This window comes from Molothrus ater, chromosome 8 (assembly GCF_012460135.2).
Source record: "Molothrus ater isolate BHLD 08-10-18 breed brown headed cowbird chromosome 8, BPBGC_Mater_1.1, whole genome shotgun sequence".
Lineage (NCBI taxonomy): Eukaryota > Metazoa > Chordata > Aves > Passeriformes > Icteridae > Molothrus > Molothrus ater.
The window spans coordinates 20,186,959-20,205,740 of NC_050485.2; the positions used below are offsets into that span (position 1 = coordinate 20,186,959).

Consider the following 18,782-nt stretch of genomic DNA (forward strand, 5'->3'; position numbering starts at 1 on the left):
TTTTCCATACATACACTTATTTCAAAGATTACCTACAGCTATCTAAATAAAGTAATTTATACCTCTTAATAATTATCTGAAAGTGTACATTTCAACAGATTATGACACTGCAGGAGATGCTGATAACAATTCTCCACTTTTGAGAGCTAAATTAGCAAGCAGACAAATCACCAATACTGCAATATCTTGGAGAGACATGAAATCCTAAAAGCATCCTAGAGATAACTCTTTAAAATTACAAGACAAAATTAACTGAATTTACAGCACACACAGAGTTCTGCTGGAAAGCAAGTGAGGAAGCAGTAACCCTTCCAGCTCCATTTCTTCAGGAGATGACAATTACATGCAATTATGTCTACCCTAAAAATCTCTCTCTCACTATAAATTGTTTCACATCCAGCAGTAGCAAGTGTCAATCTAGGATACCAAAGGAATTTCTACATGTGTAATACACAGTTCTTTCAGTTTTTGTTTACATTTATACACCTCTGAATGAAGAGCCCCAAGGATCCTCTTCAGCTTTATGGGCCCCTGAAGTGGATGCTGATGGTCTGAAATACAGCACAAATTTGAACTGTATCAAACTGAAAGACATTATTAGTTTTTATTAAAACAGCTTTCAACCTCTGATCTGCACAACTACAGACTACTAGTGTTGATTCATATCATGAAACTTTGACAGGAAAGCTTTTTTCTTGGTATGAGTCTTCAGACTGGATAAAAAAAAAAAAGAGAAGATCACTAATGCTGGAGACAGAAGTTTATGTTTGATTTTGGCACCCAAAAAACCCAAACCAACACAACATTATCAATTTTCAAGCTGGAATGAGAGAGCTTTAACTTGAGTGACTACTTCACCACCACTACAGCAAATCAGTGATAGGACAGGTACTGGTTTCTCTCCTCAGCAACAGGGCAAGAAGGGAACTCAGGAAGAACAGAAGCAGAGCTGAGCAACTTTCCTGGTAATATGCAGATATCTGTCTATATTCCCAGAAATCTGTATATAAACTGAGACTTTTTTTGGGTTTTTTTTTTTAAACTCATTCCAACAATTGGATGAGTCATATTAATGCCAGTCTAGGTAAAAAGAAGATAGTGTAGAATGTACTTGAAAAAGGCAAAAAAATAAAGTAGGAGCAGTCAGAGAGTCACCTAAAGGAGAAAAATGTCTGAGTTCACTGGATACATTTTATTGCAATAGGGATATTTTTATCTTGATCTTTCTTACCAAGCAGACTGAAGGGAGAACAACAAGCATAAACAGATTTGAATTCAGGTCTCAAGAAATTATGAAGGAGGATTTGCAGATATACAACCATTTTCCAATTGAAAACAATAAAATAAGTTTACTTTATACTGTAAAAAACTTTCCTAAAACTTTTACTTTCAAAACTGAAACACAATATGAAAAACATGTATTTAATAAGACTTATTCACGACTTTTGTGTTTACATGCAAAAATATACTGAAGCACCAGAGGGCACCATCCTATGCACAAAAATACCAACAGTTAAGTAATCAAAAAATCTCCAGAGAACTAAAACTTAACATGCCAAGAATTCCACACAACCTTTATAAAAAATAGTATTCAAAATAAATTGTCCTGAAATCATCTATTCCATAATGACAACTCCATACATACATATTATCACTCTAAGTGAGCATCATAAATGTCTTCACAAATGGTTACAGGCTCCCTTCAAAATCATATTTCTGCTATAATTTCATACAAATATTTCTGTGCATGCAATCAGGATAGATGTCCTTAAATGCCTGAGTGCAGGCAGGAGTAAAAGAGGACGAGAATTTCAGCAATGAGGAGGGAAATAAAAAGTCAGAAGCAAAAAAAAAAAAAAAACTTGTATAAGCCCAAAACTTAATTTAATACATTGGCTGGACTACTGGAAGGGCAGACAATGGAAGTGCATATAGACTATTAACTGCAAAAGAAGAGGAGCCCAAAATCATTTTTGGAAGTTCACCAAATATCCCAAATTTGCTTTTTCCCCTCCTCATCTCCAGTCTAGCTCCACATCTATGGCCTCTAGACATGAAAATTACAATAACCAGACCTAAGTAAAACTTCTACTGCAGTCTTCTTGTTTTAGCATAGAAAAATAGATTTCAAGAATAATCAGAATGGGAACTAAATTAATTTTGTCTCATATCTATAGCAATAGCTGTAACTTTTCAAAGGAGAGAACTACTACTCAGGAACCCAGGCTTCAGGCCAAAAAAAATGAACTTGAAGAGTTTATTTTATTAAAAATAAAATCTCCATACTTTCATAAGAAAATAGTAATTCAAAAGATAATATGAATTCCTGGTTGGTGAAAACTCTCTCACTTAAAATTCATTACTAGAACAGTCTACTAGATAAAGAAAAAATAATATTTAATAAATCCCACTGGAATTTTTAAAAAATTAATATTTCTTAAAGGTTCTGGGATTATTTTGTGTGTTCTTTTAAATGAGCAATGATTCAATTTTTAATTGCAATCCATATTCAGGAAAGACAAACCTGAGCTTATGGAAACTGTAAACTTTTTGAGAGAACAATTCTTCTAGCAATCATTTATAATAGGTTCTAGCAGCAGCAGAGACTTTTAAAACAGATCATGTATTTTAAAATAGCCAAAAAAACATGTTAGAAAAAAAAAAACCAACAATCTTTTTACAGGACAAAGAAACTTTTTATTAATGACCTGGCGCCTTTCACCATTTTCACACCTCCCCCAAACCATCCTGTTCTGTCCCATTTCTAGGATGAATTGCAGGTTTCCCCACCCCTGCCTATATTGCCACAAAGTCTTTCATTTCCTGATTGCACAAGACATATGAAGCAATTAAAAACTGTATGTACACATTCCTTTCAGGATACTGATAACCACTCAGTAAGTGCCAATCAGTTACAGCTCCATGAATGCCGTGACAATGACAGGAATTACACATATCTGTACAACAGCTGTATGAGTTTGACATGGAATGCAAGTCTGACCATGCAACTTCTGACCTTCAACAGAAGCAAGAGAAAAAGTTTCATTCGTAGAGCTTCATATTAAGCAACATGAGGGGAAATAATTATAATTACTTGGATCAATTAAATGAAGGCACAAAAAAAATCCACCCAAACATGCACTTTTTATTTAATTTTTCAAAGTAATACTTTCAACAAAACACACACACAAATGTACCAACTCTCAAATGAAGAAACTGTGCTAATGGATAATCATGATTTTAGAATTCATGTCTTGCTACCAAAGCCAATTTTGTCCTGATGCTAGAGATGCTCCCAACTAATTCCCATAGACATACTGCAAGAAGTAACCCCCTAGATGTTCTCCCTATTTCTCTTTTCATTGAAATAAAATCCCAAAATGAAACAACACTAAGCTATACTAAATAAAGTTTAAAAACAAAGTAATATTTACAATTCAAATATACATTATGAGTTCAGTGGGATCAGTGCAAGCAGAAAACACTGACACTGCAAATTAAGATTCTGCTCTTAAAACAGCCCTGTCACACTGTGACTATAACTATGGCATCCCTAACCATGATACTGTATCACACACTCCATTTGAGCTGCAATTTCACAGGAAACATTGTATATTGTAGGACAAAGGAAGTTTCTGCAAAGATATTTTCTGTTTACAGAAGCTGCAAACTTTGTAGGGATTTTTCCATGGAGTAATTTCATATAGGTGGTTGCATACACCCTAAAAAGCTTTATAAAATAATGTCCAGGTGTTTCCTGTAATTCAATTGCAGTTATGGTAATAAGCACATTTCTTAAAAGCTAAGCAGCCTTTCAGTGCCAGATGCTACCTATGTTCCAGTTCTGCCATTCTTACTCATAATTACATCTCACCACTCTATTTAAAAGATCACATTACCTGCCAGAACAACACAGAACTCAGCTACGGCCTATTCAGAGAAAAGATTTTATTAATCTTAGTTTAGCTGTTATGCTTTGCTTGCCTGGTTTTCCTGGATGTGCAATTTCTGTCAATTGTTCTCACTAATAGTATCCTGTTTCTATGAGCAGGAAAGGGCGGAGTACAGTTTGTAAGTTACCATTACTTCCTATAAGCAGGGTGCTTATTCTGTAGTAGCAGCACTAGAGCATTCATTGTTCATGCTGGATAAGCAATGCATCACGCTGATGGCTGTTAATGGACATCCTCTGCAGCCAAACACCAACTGATAATCAGCACACCCAGATTTGCAATAGACTTCCTCCTTCCTGTTTTTACACTGCTGACCAAGGAGATGCCTCTTCCTGCTGAGCCTTTGTGCGACTTACTGATGTATGAAGTAAGAAACTGAAAAACAAGTGCTGTGCTACCGCTTTTTTTCCTAATTTTGTGTTGTAATAGTAGATAAAAAGGCAGCAAAGGAAACGGCAGCTTTGCTCCCTTTGGTGCTGGCTATCGCCACGGAATGAGGTGCCAAGTTTGGCCATCTGTTCCATACACCTACATGGATACAAGGGGATGTAGCTGGAACCTGTGTTATTTCATAGAATATAAAGTAGGAAAGTGAAGTCTGGATAGTAATATTTTTATCTTCCTTTAATACTTCCAGAGACTTTTGTTACATAAATTGTTATCTTTTAGGAGCAATGGATCAATCTGTAAACCAAACTGTGAGCTTCCAAGTTCTTTTAAAAAATTTAATGAGATTTCTATTACACATGTACAAGAAATAATTAGGCCTCTATTACAATCTCTAGGTAATCTGTCAACTTTATCTAGAGCACTTGAGACATAATCTTTAAGATAAATACACACCAATTTTTTTTAAGAAAATTAATTTCATATTTCAACAATCTCATATGTCTGTTCCCAAGACATATGAAATAGAACAGAATATTTAATGTGAGAAATGTGTAGGTTACTTATTTCAATAGGCTTTGAATATTGACACTATACAGATGTAAATACATTATTTCAGAAATTTAAGAAGTTCCAGATAAAATAAAATACCCAGTAATTAAAAAGGTTCAAAACCAATTGGATTAAGAATGTATTCTATTATATACAAACCAGACAATCCTATCCTGCATCACACTCCTCTTCAAACATATAACCAAAACATGTACTTTACAAAGATTTTATATTATTCACTTTTTTTAACTATATGAGCTCACATAGCCTATATATAAAAAAATCATCATGTATTTAATTCATGTAAAACAACAGCCTGTGCTGTATATTCTTTGCATATCTCCAAGGATCACTGAAGAAAGGAAAACATGACTTCTAAAAAAAGTCTGTTTTCAATTCAGAAGCTGAACTGAAACTCAGTGTTTCTCTCAGTTAGGAAGCCATTAAGAGTGTTGATGCAAGTGACTAACTCCAATTCTCTACCTGCTTGATGAACAAAGAAAATCTGCTCATTTCTTTGCAGCTTCCTAAGTTTATGAAACATACCAGAACAAATATAAAGTATAAAACAGTATCTGCTATGTTGCTTTTATATTGAAATTAACTGAAAACAAAACTTGTAAGAAAACATTGCTTCTATGAACAAAATGGGGTAAAAATCCTTCAAAGCCACTCTATGCCTAAGGATGTGTGCAAACTGGGAAAGTCCCAAAACTCGATAGGTTAAACATTTCCTTTTGAAGCTGAAATGTCTCAAAAGTATTCCCCAGGTACATATATGACAGTATATGCTTTATTAATTTTGTATTACTCTGATTCCCAGGAGAATTGCAAGTTACACTCACTGCAATTTTGCAAGCAAATTATTTTCCCTGAGACACAGTGAAAATCCCATTCACAGTATTAGAACTGAACACTTTTCTCATGCTATATAAATAAAAAAAAATCCCCAGTGTCTTTTAGGTCCTCTCTGTCCAATCCCACGTCTTTCCATCAAGGCTGATGCACTCTAAAATCTGTTTCCTTCCTTCTTAATACCTCTGTCAGTGATTAAGTTCCCTACTAGTTTGCTATTACTGGCAAAGGTTGAGATACGGGAAGGGTTTCAGCCAGGCTCCAGGAGAGATCATTAACTCCTTCCTGCACAGGAAGGACCCAGTTTTTCAGGAGTACAGATAGTTCTGTACTAGACATGTACAAGATGAGGAAAAGCTGCATTGTTGAAAGTACTTCATCAAGCTGAGCCTCAAATTGAACTGTTATTGTTATACCAAGCTCTGTGATGACAGGGATTAGGTTTGGGCATTTCAAACATCACCAGAAAATAGCCAGAAAGACCAGCCACAGCTGGATTTTACAACTAGCCACAGCAAGCCCTTCAGAAAGATAAAATCTCATGTGATTACCTGATGCTGATGCAAAGCTAGGACTGTATTTCTGAATGAGTTAGTACTTAATAGTTTACTACAACCCATAAAAATAGTTTCCTATTTGCAAATCCTTTTCTGGCATTATCTTAAAAGCATTATTCAAGACATATTAATCCTCTTCAATTTGAATGAGCTCATTTTAGTAGTATAATACATAAAGGCAACATGACAACATCTGCAAATACACCAGCACTTAGCAGTCAAAACCAGACTTATATTTAACTGAATTATGCTACAACTCCTCAGGTAGATATCAATGGTTCAGACACACACAAAGAAAGCTGAAGCACAGGCTATGCTGTTGGCTTTCCAAAAAGATTCACAAGGAAGTAAGCACCCATGTGACTGGCATTTGTGAAGGATGTAAAATTATGCACTTCCTATGCACATGGCAGGTCCAAAATCTGGGTCACCAAACATTGAATAAAATTAGCTTGACAAACAAGTAAATGAAGAGATGATAGGAATAAGAACTGGCTTTTCTGATTTTAACTGAGGTAAGAGTGCACAAGTATAAGCCGTTCATATGAAGAGAAGGCTGAATGTAAATGAAACAACGACACAAACTGCATAAAACATCTATTAAGTACACTATTATGATGATGATGTATCAGATAATTCCTCTACTTTAAAAGCTTTAATGTATTTTTGAAATTGTTTCCTAAACACAGGGACAAGCTCTTTGGCAATGCCTGTGAAATTGGAGAGAGCTGTTTCAGAACAATTCACACAGGTTACTACCTAGGTTAAAGCTTCACTTGGCAGTTGCCCATTTGGAAAACACTGCAAGAACTGAGTCAGAAGCTGATGTGTGAACAGCTAAAAGATCAAGATAACCTGATTTGCAAACACATATTTCATGACAAACTTAATCAGCATTGAACCTAAAGATTTTTTCAAAACAAAAAAAAATTGCAGTGCAGATATGATTGCGAACAGTTTCAGGCTTTATAAAAACTTGGAAAGTAATATGTTGAAACTTGCAGCAATGCAAGTGATTCCTTATAAAACACTTTTGCTACCAATGGCAAATTTGACCAGGCTACAGAAAAATCAGAACTGCAGTTCTGCTGCTGTATGCCAGATTAATCAGTCTACAGCACACACTCTTCAAATGCCCTTTTGACTCCATATAATGGACTAGGCAATAAAAAAATAATTGCTCCTTCATAGCAATATACATCACATAGACAGTTGCTTTATCTGACTGTTGTCTTTCAATTTAAATACTTGGAATACCATCAAATCCTACACCAAGTGACAAAATCTGCAACTGACACTACAAGCAATCCTCTATCTTTTTAGGATACACTGGTTCACAGCAAGCAGGTCATTCTCCTTACTTCACAACAATCCACTTAAAAAGTAGAAATTAGCTATTATTATAAACTGATAGATAAATATATGTGCTAGTTTGGGCTGGGATAGAGTTAATTTTCTTCACAGTGGCTGGTGTGGGGTTGTGTTTTGGATTTGTGCTGCACACAGGGTTGATAATACAGACATGTTGTTGTCATTGCTGAGCAGGGCTCACACAGAGCCAAGGCCTTTTCGTGCTGCTGCGCTGGCCAGGAGGCTGGGGGGAGACACAGCCAGGACAGGTGACCCCAACTGACCAAAGGGCTGCTCCAGAGCAGATGGCATCATGCTCAGTACATAAACTGGGGGAACAAGGAGGAAGGGAGGAGACACTGGGAGTGATGACATTTTGCCACAATAATCCCCTGCAGTGCTACAGGCTGGGACAGAATGGCTGGACAGTGCCCAGGCAGAAAGGGACCTGGGGGTCAACAGCCAAGTGAACATGAGCCAGAGTGTGCTCTGGCAGCCGAGAAGGCCAAAGGCATCCTGGCCTGTATCAGGAACAGTGTGGCCAGCAGGAGCAGGGAGGTCACCCTTCCCCTGCACTTGGCACTGCTGAGGCCACACCTTGAGTGCTGTGTCCAGCTCTGGCCCCTCAGTTTGGGAAGGACATTGAGACGCTGGAGTGCATCCAGAGGAGGGAATGAGGCTGGGGAGGGGCTGGGAACACAAACCCTGAGAGGAGCCACTGAGGGAGCTGGGGGTGTTTAGCCTGGACAAAACGAGGCTCGGGGGAGACTTTATCACTCTCTACAACTCCCTGAAAGGGGCTGTAGTCAGCTGGGGGTTGGTCTCTTTCTCCAGGCAGCAACTGACAGAACCAGAGGACACAGCCTTAAGCTGCACCAGGGGAAGTTTAGGTTAGAGATCAGGAAAGAATTCACCACTGAAAGAGTGACTGGGCACTGGAATCATCTGTCCAGAGAGGTGGGGGAGTCATTGTCCCTGGATGTGTTTAAAAAAGAGACTGGATGTGGCACTCAGTGCCATGGGTTAGTTAATGAGGTGGTGCCAGGTCATAGGTTGGACTCAATGATCTCAAAGGTCTTTTCCAACCTAGTTCATTCTGTGATTCTGTGTTCCAGAGTAACCACTACTTGTGATGGGGTCCTGCTCTCATGGACATGAATGAACACCTGCCTCCTCATGGGATGCAGTGAATTCAGTCCTTGCTTTGCTTGTGTGTGCAGCCTTTGCTTCTCCTAACAGTAAACTGTTTTTATCCCAGCCCACAAGTTTTCCAGCTTCTATCCTTCTGATTTTCTCCCCCATACTGCAGGTGGAGGAGTGAATGAGCAGCTAGATGGGTTTGGCTGCTGGCTGGGGTTAAACCACAACAGTATACATGAAAGTACAGCCCTGATCCAAAAGAGACCACAGCTATCACACAAGGTTTTTCCAGTTCTTTGGAGCTACTTTGTAACTTCTGTCTGAAAGGGAACCAGGAATGAAACGCATTAACTTGAAAATTAAGAAGGGCTTGAAGACAGACCATTAATAAAGATAGGGTCTACTGATTTTCAAACCAATAGCTTACAATTCTGTAAAAGATTACCATACCATTTGAAATCAAAATATATGATCAAACCATTAAAATTCTCATCTAAACCACTGGCTGATGATCTTATAGTATTCTTATGTCTGCTCTATATTTAAAACAAGACTAAGCTATAGACAAAAATGCTATTTGCTGGCTCATGCTCCAAAACCAAAATAATGAAAACACTGGAAAATTACTTTAGACAATCCCACCAGACAAGTAAGACCACAGGAGAAAAATGAAGGCAACCACATTTTGTTACTGGATAACCACATCATAAATCCCAACAGACCATAGGCAGAAAAAGTATTTCCCTGCCTGCAATTGTGTTAATGCCGTAAAATCTTCCCACATTTTCAGATTTCATTCATACTGCCTATGTTACCACTTACTAACTGTGGTGCTGAAGACACAGAACCACATACCTAAATCACACCTGCTGGTAACTTTCAGTAAAACTGAAGTTACATAACATTTAGGCACTTTGCTCATTTTGCTTTGGACAGGCTCCCTCAATGAATTCAAGAATATCTCCAAAATACAAATTACAGACCCCAGTCTGGGGAAAGCACCTGCAGTTTCAAAGTGTACCACAACCCAGTAAAAGCAGCAGAATTAGACTCTCACTCCATATCTCTAACTCTGAATTTTCTTAGGACCTTGATCAGTAAAGGACAAAATTGCTCATTTTTCTAATGATGCCTTACTAAAGTGTAGCTTTCACTTTCTCTTTTCTGTAACACAAGGACAGAAGCTCAGAATGAACAGCTATCAATTTAACACTTCAGCCAAACTCATTTATGATGTCCAACCTCCAAACTCTGCTTAATCTAAATGAGAAAAATGCAGCACTATACACAAATGATTCTGCTTTGCAGTCTCAGCTCAGTGCTGCTTTTACCAGTGCAATGCAGTGGGACTAGGGGAAGGTGACTGCAGCATACTGCAGCATCAGGCAGAAATGCATCAACTGAATGGTGCTTGTGGCTGTGATTTGTTCAGCCAGAGACAACAGGACAGAGAAAGGTCTTTGCAGGAGGCTCTCTGAGAACTCTTCAAAGATGTTTCATGGGCAGCACAACTTAGAGCAGCCTACAAGATGCTCTAACATCTACCAGGCAACGGCTTCGTGATGACAGATTTCAGGAAGAGACAATTGAATTAAAAGCAATTTTACACTGACTTTTGAGGAGCACTTTCCAAGCTGTGATTGTCAGTTAAAGCTACAGAGCTACAGAGTACATTCTGTTTATAGATAAATACATCAACAGACACAGCACCTCCTTATCAACTTCACCTTAGCAACAGAATTTCCATTATCAAATCCCCCACATTTTTTTATATTTAATTTTACTTTTGTATTTTTGTTCAGTCAACGGTTTGTGGGCATGGAGGTACTCCCCTGACAGGCTGTGTATGGGAACCACAGAACACCGCAGACTTAGTGACGCAAAGCTCACAACACCAAGTGCTTAGAGAAAGTCTACCATATGCTTATGAAATATTTCGCCAAGCTAGAGTTTAAGAGTTAATTCATTTATTTAAAAAAAAAAAAGCTTTAAAATACTACACACTACTACAGACTCAAAGAAACTCATATCTATAGTACACAGGGCACTGGCAGAACAACTTCTACTCTGTCGAGTTCCACTTTGACCTTTTTCAACCAACCATAAACTAACCATCAAATAAAGTCAATTATTTTCTTCTGAAAAGAATCTGTCTTACTAGCTACCACAGCATGTCCAACTGACTATTCAAGAAGTGTTAAAACACAGAGTTCAGTGAGGCCCTTAAGTTTTTTGTTATTAAATTTCTAATTTTTCTGTTGTTGTTGAGAGGATTACAGGAATTGCTTTTCTTTCTCTTTGTCTTCTTCCACTTCCTTTCTAAAGATTAGAAATAAGATAGCTCTCCCTGAGAGAAGCTCAAAAGTATATATGCAACATGAATTATATTATATTAACATGTTCTATAAAAAGGTGAGAGTGATGAGCCTTTAACAAGTTTTGTCATTAATCTCATTTTGTTAGCCATTAAAGCCAAAAAGATGCTGATAAAAGCTTCACAGAGTCTGATAAAAAAAAAAAATCCTGGCTTGCTATAGACACAGTCTGCCTATTTAATGAAAAGCATGTTGGCTTAGGTCTCATTTATAATGATTCAGCATGTGTTACTGAATTTAGAGATGCAAGTAAAATAGCAGCAAATTTAAATCAATAAATTCATCAAGTTAAAATGTAAAAAGAAAATTAATTTAATCCAATACAATCTCTTCCTCTCTTGAGATGCAGAGCAGTCTTTAGGAGCTAAATCTCCTAAACAGTAAATAATCCCACTGCACTAGCTGTATGCTGATTCCTCCTATAAAGGACCTGCATTTCACATTCCTCTTTATGGGCAGATCTCAGCAGTAGAAAATCACCTGCAGAATCAGTCTGTATGTTGTTCCTTACCAGTAAATTATACACAAAAACATTATATATCAACAAATGCTATTGTTTTTTGTATCATCACACTGCAACACATAAAAACAAGTGCTGCCACTCTTGTAGCAGGGCAGGAAACAGCACCCTGGCAGGAACAGCTATAACCAACTAGCAAGCAAAACATTGAAGAAAAACAGGAGCAAAAATGTGTTTCCATGGAATCTACATACAGCCCAGAAGAAAAACGTACACTTCCATTGTGAAGCATGGATGCACTATGAAGACATTAATATCTTGATATTAACAAATAAGGATAAGTCAGATCTTGCATATCCTACAATCTTCAGCATTTAATATTACCTCATGCTACTTATCCAAACCACTCACCTCAAGTCCCTTCTTTTGTTCTGCTATTTAAGAAGGTATGTTGGTACTTTATTTGATGTGGCAATGCTATAAATATTCTCCCAGCATTACAACCCAGAGATTACAAAAATATTCCATTTCACATAATGAAATTAATGTCATCTCAGTCATTACGTGAGACAACTGGCTTCAATAGCTTCTGTGACTGGAAATCAATGGATCACTTCATGCCGTAGCCTTATGCAACTGCACGTAGAATTACTCAACTAATTTCTTTTATTCACATTGTTTAGCAAGTAAAAACCAAGTTCTCATGCAGAAAATAATGCTCCATTTTACATTCATGCTTCTTTCATTGAAATAGATCTTGTAATTTGATGTGGGATTTCAGACTTTTCAGTTTTACACAGCAGTTCACAAATTGAAACAGAAAGCTGAGCAGACAGCTCAAGTTTTGATCTTAAATACTGCTGTTCTTAGGGAGTAGAAGCACACTTCTGTGGTGTTTGCTGGACTTCCTTCAAAACACTCAGCCAGGTGTGAACCGCTCTTTCACCTAAATTTTTTAATTGGAATTGAACACTAGGGTTAAATGAAACTAACATCCACTTTTTCCCTAAAAATCCTGAAAGTCAGCAATGTAAAATTCCCTTACTGGAAAATCAGTGATAAGATAGAAACATGCAAAAAATAAGAAATTAAGTTTTAGTGTTTATAAAGACACCAGCACATTTTAAATGCTTAATATGGATAAGAGATTCATACGGTCCCTTCCCCATCCACACCTGTGGATGCCTTCTTCTGCTGTGTAGCCCAATACTCTGTGCTTTCTACAGGTTACTCTGACATAAGCTCTATACTGAAGATGGTGGTGAAACTGCAATTATATTTAATATTTTGTTGTGGTTTTTTTGCAGGCATCAGCTTCAACCTGCCAGGGCTTGTTAAGTGATTAACATGGTGAAACTGCCTCCAGGGACAATTTAAGTCTGAAAGCATCCCAGCTACCTTCCATCAGCCTAAGCCCACAGACTCCCACAGGTGAGGCTCCTTGTGATGCTCAGCTTCAGCATCTCCACACTGTATTCCCAACAGCAGCTGTGCTTAAGGAACATGAGAGAAGGTCAGAGTGCAGTTTGCTCCAAGTTGACCTCCAAGACCAGACTAAGCCAGCAAGCAGTCCCCGTGTGATGTCTAGACGAGCCCACCACACTCCTCATGGGGGCTCTCAGAGGAGCGATGAGCCCCAGCCTCACACAAATGCCCAGACTGCCACCTCCCACACAGCTGTGGAGGATCCACTGTAGACACACGTAGCTAACCTCAAAATCAACTGCTGTGATGTGCAAAATGACCTACTTGGCATCATGTAACAGGAACTTCTCTTCCACCAGTTCTCAGGACCACGTTCTCACCCATGTAGCCCACGTTCATCCTTTCTCAGCCTTGTCCACACTCTCCAGCAGGGAGCATTCCCACTGCAGGGAAAGCCAGCAGCACCATGCTCGCTGCTTTGCAGCACGCTGCCACACAAACTGCCTTTTCCAGTTTTCTGCACACAGGCTCACTGTATCTTTTCAAAGAGATAACATTCACAGTTCTCTCTCCCCCGTCTGGCTAGTGCCTATGCTTTTTTTACTTATTTCAGACATCTTTAATCGGGGAAGCACCAGCCAAGCTCCACGATGAAGATCCCCTTTCCCGTTTCCTCTATAACCCAATTCATTCTCCACAGGTCCTGCCCTTATCTCCCCAGCTCTAAGTGAAAGGTACCTCCACATTTGCCTCTAACAGGAAAGGTTATGCAAAACCTTATTTTCGAAATGCAGGCTAAGCCATTTGGCAGCACGTGGAATTGGAGGAAAAAGACAGAAAACCAAACCATTGCAGTCATGGCACACCAGACATGCTCTAAACACTGTCACATTTCCAAGGAAACTGACCAGGGAAGTGGGTTTCAGACCGCATCATTAGAGGTTGATAGAGGAGCACTGCAACACCCACCCCCGATACGGTTTCGGCCCCGTTCTCAGCACAGAAGCGGCGGTACCGGCACACCCAGGGAGCTGCCTCGTGCCCAAGCGCGGGCAGTAAAGCCCGGCACTGGCTTACGGCGGGCGCCCCAAGCCCGGCCACCCGCGCCGGGCCCAGGGCCGCCCCGTCCCGAGGCCGCACTCCAGCCCCGCCGGGGCCGTGCCCGGCGCTTCCCCGGCAGACAATGCCAGGGAGCGGCCACCCCGGAGCCGGGCCACGGCCCCCGTCTTCGCTCGGTTGCCTTTCCCTGTCAGAGCGGCGGCACGGCTTGACAGGCCCGCTCCCTGCCCGCGCCGCCCCGCAGCGCCCGGGACGGGGGGCGGCGGCCGGACCCCCACGGAGCGGCAGCGGGGGCCGCGCGTCCCCTCCGCACCCACCGCAGCCGCTCCCGCCTGCGGCGCTGCGGGCGGCCCCGCGCGGTCCCTGGGGAGCAGCTGTCAGAAAGAGCGGCCGGGTCGCGCCGCGGCTCCCGGGCCGGCGGGCGGGCAGGGCGTGGGATTTTCACCCGCTGGCGGCGCCACGGCCCCCGCGCCCCGCACCTCAGGGTGGGTCCCACGCAGGCCGTGTCGGTGCTCTCGATCTCCTGCAGGATCCGATCATGCTCGGGGAGACTCTCCGCCATCTTGGATGGGAGGGACCCGGCGGCCGCGCCGCTGCGGGAGGCGCCGAGGGAGGAGCGGCCGCGGAGCCGGGCGGGGGCCGGCGGGAGCCGCCGGGGAGGGTTCGCCGGTGCGCACTGGGCGCGGGGCGGAGGGGAGGAAGGAGGGGCTGCGGCAGGTGAGGGGGCGCAGGTCGCGCCGGGTCGCGCCTTTCGGGCTCGCACCAGTTCGGCGGTGCTGTGCTGCCCTTGTCAGGGGCAGGGCTAGGCCGGGGAGCCCGGCAAAGCCCCTCCGTCCCCATGGCATCTCCGGGCGCTGGTGTCCGGCAGAGACCGCGGGCAGCCGCGTCTGCCCGGCGCCAGCCGCTGCGACCCGCTCGGGGCACTGTGACAAACGAGGGACGCGCAAAGTGCGGCCCCTGTACCGGACGGACAGGCTGCCCGCCGCGGTGCGCCGCGCTGCACAGACGCCTTGAAGGCTTACAGGGCTCAACACTGAGCTACTGAGTGTAGTTCTGGTTTGGCCTTGTGGCTACTGAGTGTAGTTCTGGTGTGGTATTATTATTATTATTATTATTATTATTATTATTATTATTATTATTATTATTATTATTATTATTATTATTATTATTATTAGTTTTGTTTTGATTTGACCGCTCCCGCACACGCGGACCGTGCCCGTCCCGGCAGGGAGGGAGGCACCGACCCCTGAGGCGGAGGCTCTGCCGGGTTTCTGCATTGAGGTTATGTCAGTCTTCATTCCTTCCATTCTTTACGTGATAGAAACTTGGGGCTCGAGGTAAAAATAGAACAAAACCAATACAAAACAAAAAAGTGCATCTTTATATGCAGTGGCTTGCTGTGTTTCACTAGAACCTGACAATGTTTCCTAGTGCTTTGTACAGCAAAGCTTCATGTGTCAATGAAGGAGGAATTACTTATTTTCTATGTAAATTTTACACTTTGTGGCCTGTGGCCAGGGATTAACTAATCCTTGGGTTTTGCATGCTCAGAAGACAGGATGCACCTGCTTTCTGAGCAAAGTTATCTGCACACCAGTGGGAAGTTCGCGTAAAGCAATAGGCCAGATACGTAAAACTTCAGGGTGATTGTGTAGCTACTTTTTCCAGTAAGGAACTGACAGCATTTGACAAATGTGAATGCATCAAGGTCTACAATTGCATTTGGCATCCTTCCAGTTACTATTATCAAGCCCATCATCTGTTCTGGTGCAACTACACCTGTACACGAGTTAATAAATGGCACCGAAGATGATGCACATCTTGTCTATGCTTGTGCCTTTATCATATTCAGTGTTGATTCAGATTGTTGATTCACCTACTAAATCAACAAGGACTATTCTGAATGTAGACAAGTGCTTACAAACTGCATAATAAAAAAAAAAAAAAAAAAAAGGAAAAATCCTACCACTTGTATTTCCTTCAAGAAATCACTCAAATACAGTAACAATTTTCCCACATTCCTTTTTTTTTCCCATCACCAAAATATTGAAGTTATAGATTGACACATTTTTCAGGGTGAATTTAATTTTCTTATTTTAGCCTGATGCAACCTGACACCTACAGTGCCAGTCAGGCTATTTTTAAAACTCTTCTACAAATACTGACAATATACCTAGATAAATTACATTGCAATCTTATATATAATTACTTTTTTTAAGGACAAATATGTGGAGGAATTTTTTCAGTTGCATTTTTACTATAAAACAGTTTGCATAAGCTACAAACAAAATAAAAATAATTAAATCTTCAGACGTTTAGAAATAACAACAGTAAAACCTTAAGTAGTTCTGTCTTTGGTGATTAAAACAAAAGTTGCATTTATTAAAAATGTAAGAATAAGAAGCAGTAAAATATTTATAAAAATGTAGCTGTTGACTTTAAAAACATTGCTACACAAAAGAGAACATTTCCCCTTGTTTTCATTTTTAAGAGCACTTTCTTTTTCACAAATCTGCAGCCAGCTATCAGAAACAGATCGCTTTGTCCAGGTGAAAAGAAAGAGCAGAGTAGGTGACCTTGGTTTGTATTTTTTCACTGAGGGCCAGTCACATTGAAATTAAACTCAACTTTCTTGTAGGCTTCAGGGTCAGGAAAACAAAGTTTCTAGTATATTTTGCTGACTGAAAGAACAGCTACAGAAGGAACACATCCATCATGAAGAGTATAATACTATTAAAAAGAAGCATACCTTATGGTGGTTCCAAGAGGCAGCTCAAAGGACTGGATCTCAGCAAGGGCATTTTCATATATCTGATCTTTATTTTCTTCTAGATACAATTCTGAGAGATTTGACTTGCTTTTCCTTGCCATAGAGTAGCATAAAACTAATCTAACTTTAGGAGAGGACTTTTATTCTGATTATTATAGTTGACTAAGTGGCTCTGTAGTCAGCAAAACCAAGCATAAAAAAAAGATCCTGTGCTAACCTCGTGACTCCTGAGGACTTTGTGTCCAAGAATGGTGCACAGCTGCTCTTTTCCTGTCTGCTGGTATCATTTGCCTCGTGTGCACTACCCAGGCCTGCACAGTCTTTTGTGTGTATGTGTCCAATATATATTAGTCTTAACAACAAATTTCCTGTCAAAATAACATTTTTACATCCTTGAAATAAATATTAAACCTGAAATTTAGTAATTTTGAAAACATAACTTTAAAGGAATTTCAGGCACTAGACATCAATGCTTAATTTCTCTGTTAAGTTTTATGAGATTAAAATTATTATTTTTTAATTATATTTTCCTTTTGCTATATAAAAAGCTTGCACACAAGGACTTAGCTGGATTTATGAAAAAGGTTTATGGATCTCCTGAAGCAGATTAGAAAAACAGAGAAACATTTATGTTCTCATCATTTTCCTTTTCAGCATTAGTAGTTGCTACTTCTAATAACAAATTGCAGAAAAAGCTCTGTGATAACTATGGGGTTTATGTGTATGAGCAAAAAAAAAGCTGTTACTAATTTATTACCTGCATGGAAAAAATTGGATAACAAATGTTGGGAGCAGTGCTGCTGTCACATCATTTTCATGATGATGGCAAAGAAAACACCTTGCACAACTGCCATGAATTATTTTAATTTCAGGCAGTTATTTCAAACATGAGACTGGAGTTCTAGATCTTTAAGTTTAAAGAATTGTTTAGAAGCCTAATTCAATATCATTTGGATAATCAATATATTTTGGGTTTTTAAAATATTGCTAGAGGTTTAATCAAAATTTGGCTCCTAAGCTCAGTACTGCTCCTGACAAAATTGATTAATCCAGACACTCATGATGCAGTCAACAGTTAAGTGCAGGAAAACAGAGATCACTCCTTTTGGAGCAGGGTGATAAACAGTTTATTCAGTTTATTCACTTCTCTGTGCCCAGTGGGAGCACTGAGGAGATGAGTTCACGTCAGTAGCAGTGGGAAAGAACACTAAAGGCTGCAGTGAGTTAAGGGTACAAATTTGCAGTGTGTTTCCGTGAACAAGCTGCTTTAATCACCAGTTTATTTTTGAATCAAAATTAAGCAAATGCTCTGTTAGCATTATTACGCAATACATTTCCTGCTTTCATGTTCTACATGGAGTTTGAGTAATTTTTACACTTTTCACCAGAAATGGGAGCCTGTGATTGACCCATTCAGCCACTGGATGTCACACAAACGCAGATGAAAGGATGGACGTGGAAACTACTAATTTCTAATCTTAACAGTCATCGGATTTAGAATTAATTTAACAATTATAAGGTGACAGTGTGCAAGTAAACTGCAAATATTATAACAAGATTAAGCTTATTTGTGTGATAGAAGAAAGTACATCTACTGCCACTGTGGAAGAGCAGAGGCAGGGCAGGTAAATCAGAGATGCCTCAGACATCTACACCCAGCCATCACACACTGTGGCTGGCAATAAAAATAGAATGCAGTGATGGAAGCATGATGATTTATACAAAATGCTTTTATGAATATATTTATGTGATTTTAAATTAGTTCAATTCTTACAGAGGCTTTGGATAAAATTTCTTTTTCCTCCTCTCCCAAAAAATTTAAACAGTAGCTTACTTTAGGATATCAGCTAACCAAAATAAACAGGACTCTGAATCTGTTGTGCAAATGTTCTTGCTGGT

At 40.0% G+C, this 18,782-nt stretch overlaps 1 protein-coding gene across 3 annotated transcripts in view; it reads right to left on the reverse strand.

Moving 5' to 3' along the window:
• The window catches only part of EXOC6 (exocyst complex component 6), an 88,515-nt gene extending 71,500 nt beyond the window's left edge, over positions 1–17,015 (reverse strand). For 2 of the 3 annotated variants that reach the window (XM_036385336.1, XM_036385335.1), the window contains exon 1: positions 14,593–14,681. In XM_036385336.1, the coding sequence (XP_036241229.1) occupies positions 14,593–14,675 (83 nt within the window). In that variant the 5' untranslated portion in view covers positions 14,676–14,681. Of the gene's footprint in view, positions 1–14,592; positions 14,682–16,862 lie in introns of those variants that run through there. The other variant, XM_036385332.1, reaches the window with a different exon arrangement.
• Positions 17,016–18,782: the final 1,767 nt, after the last annotated feature.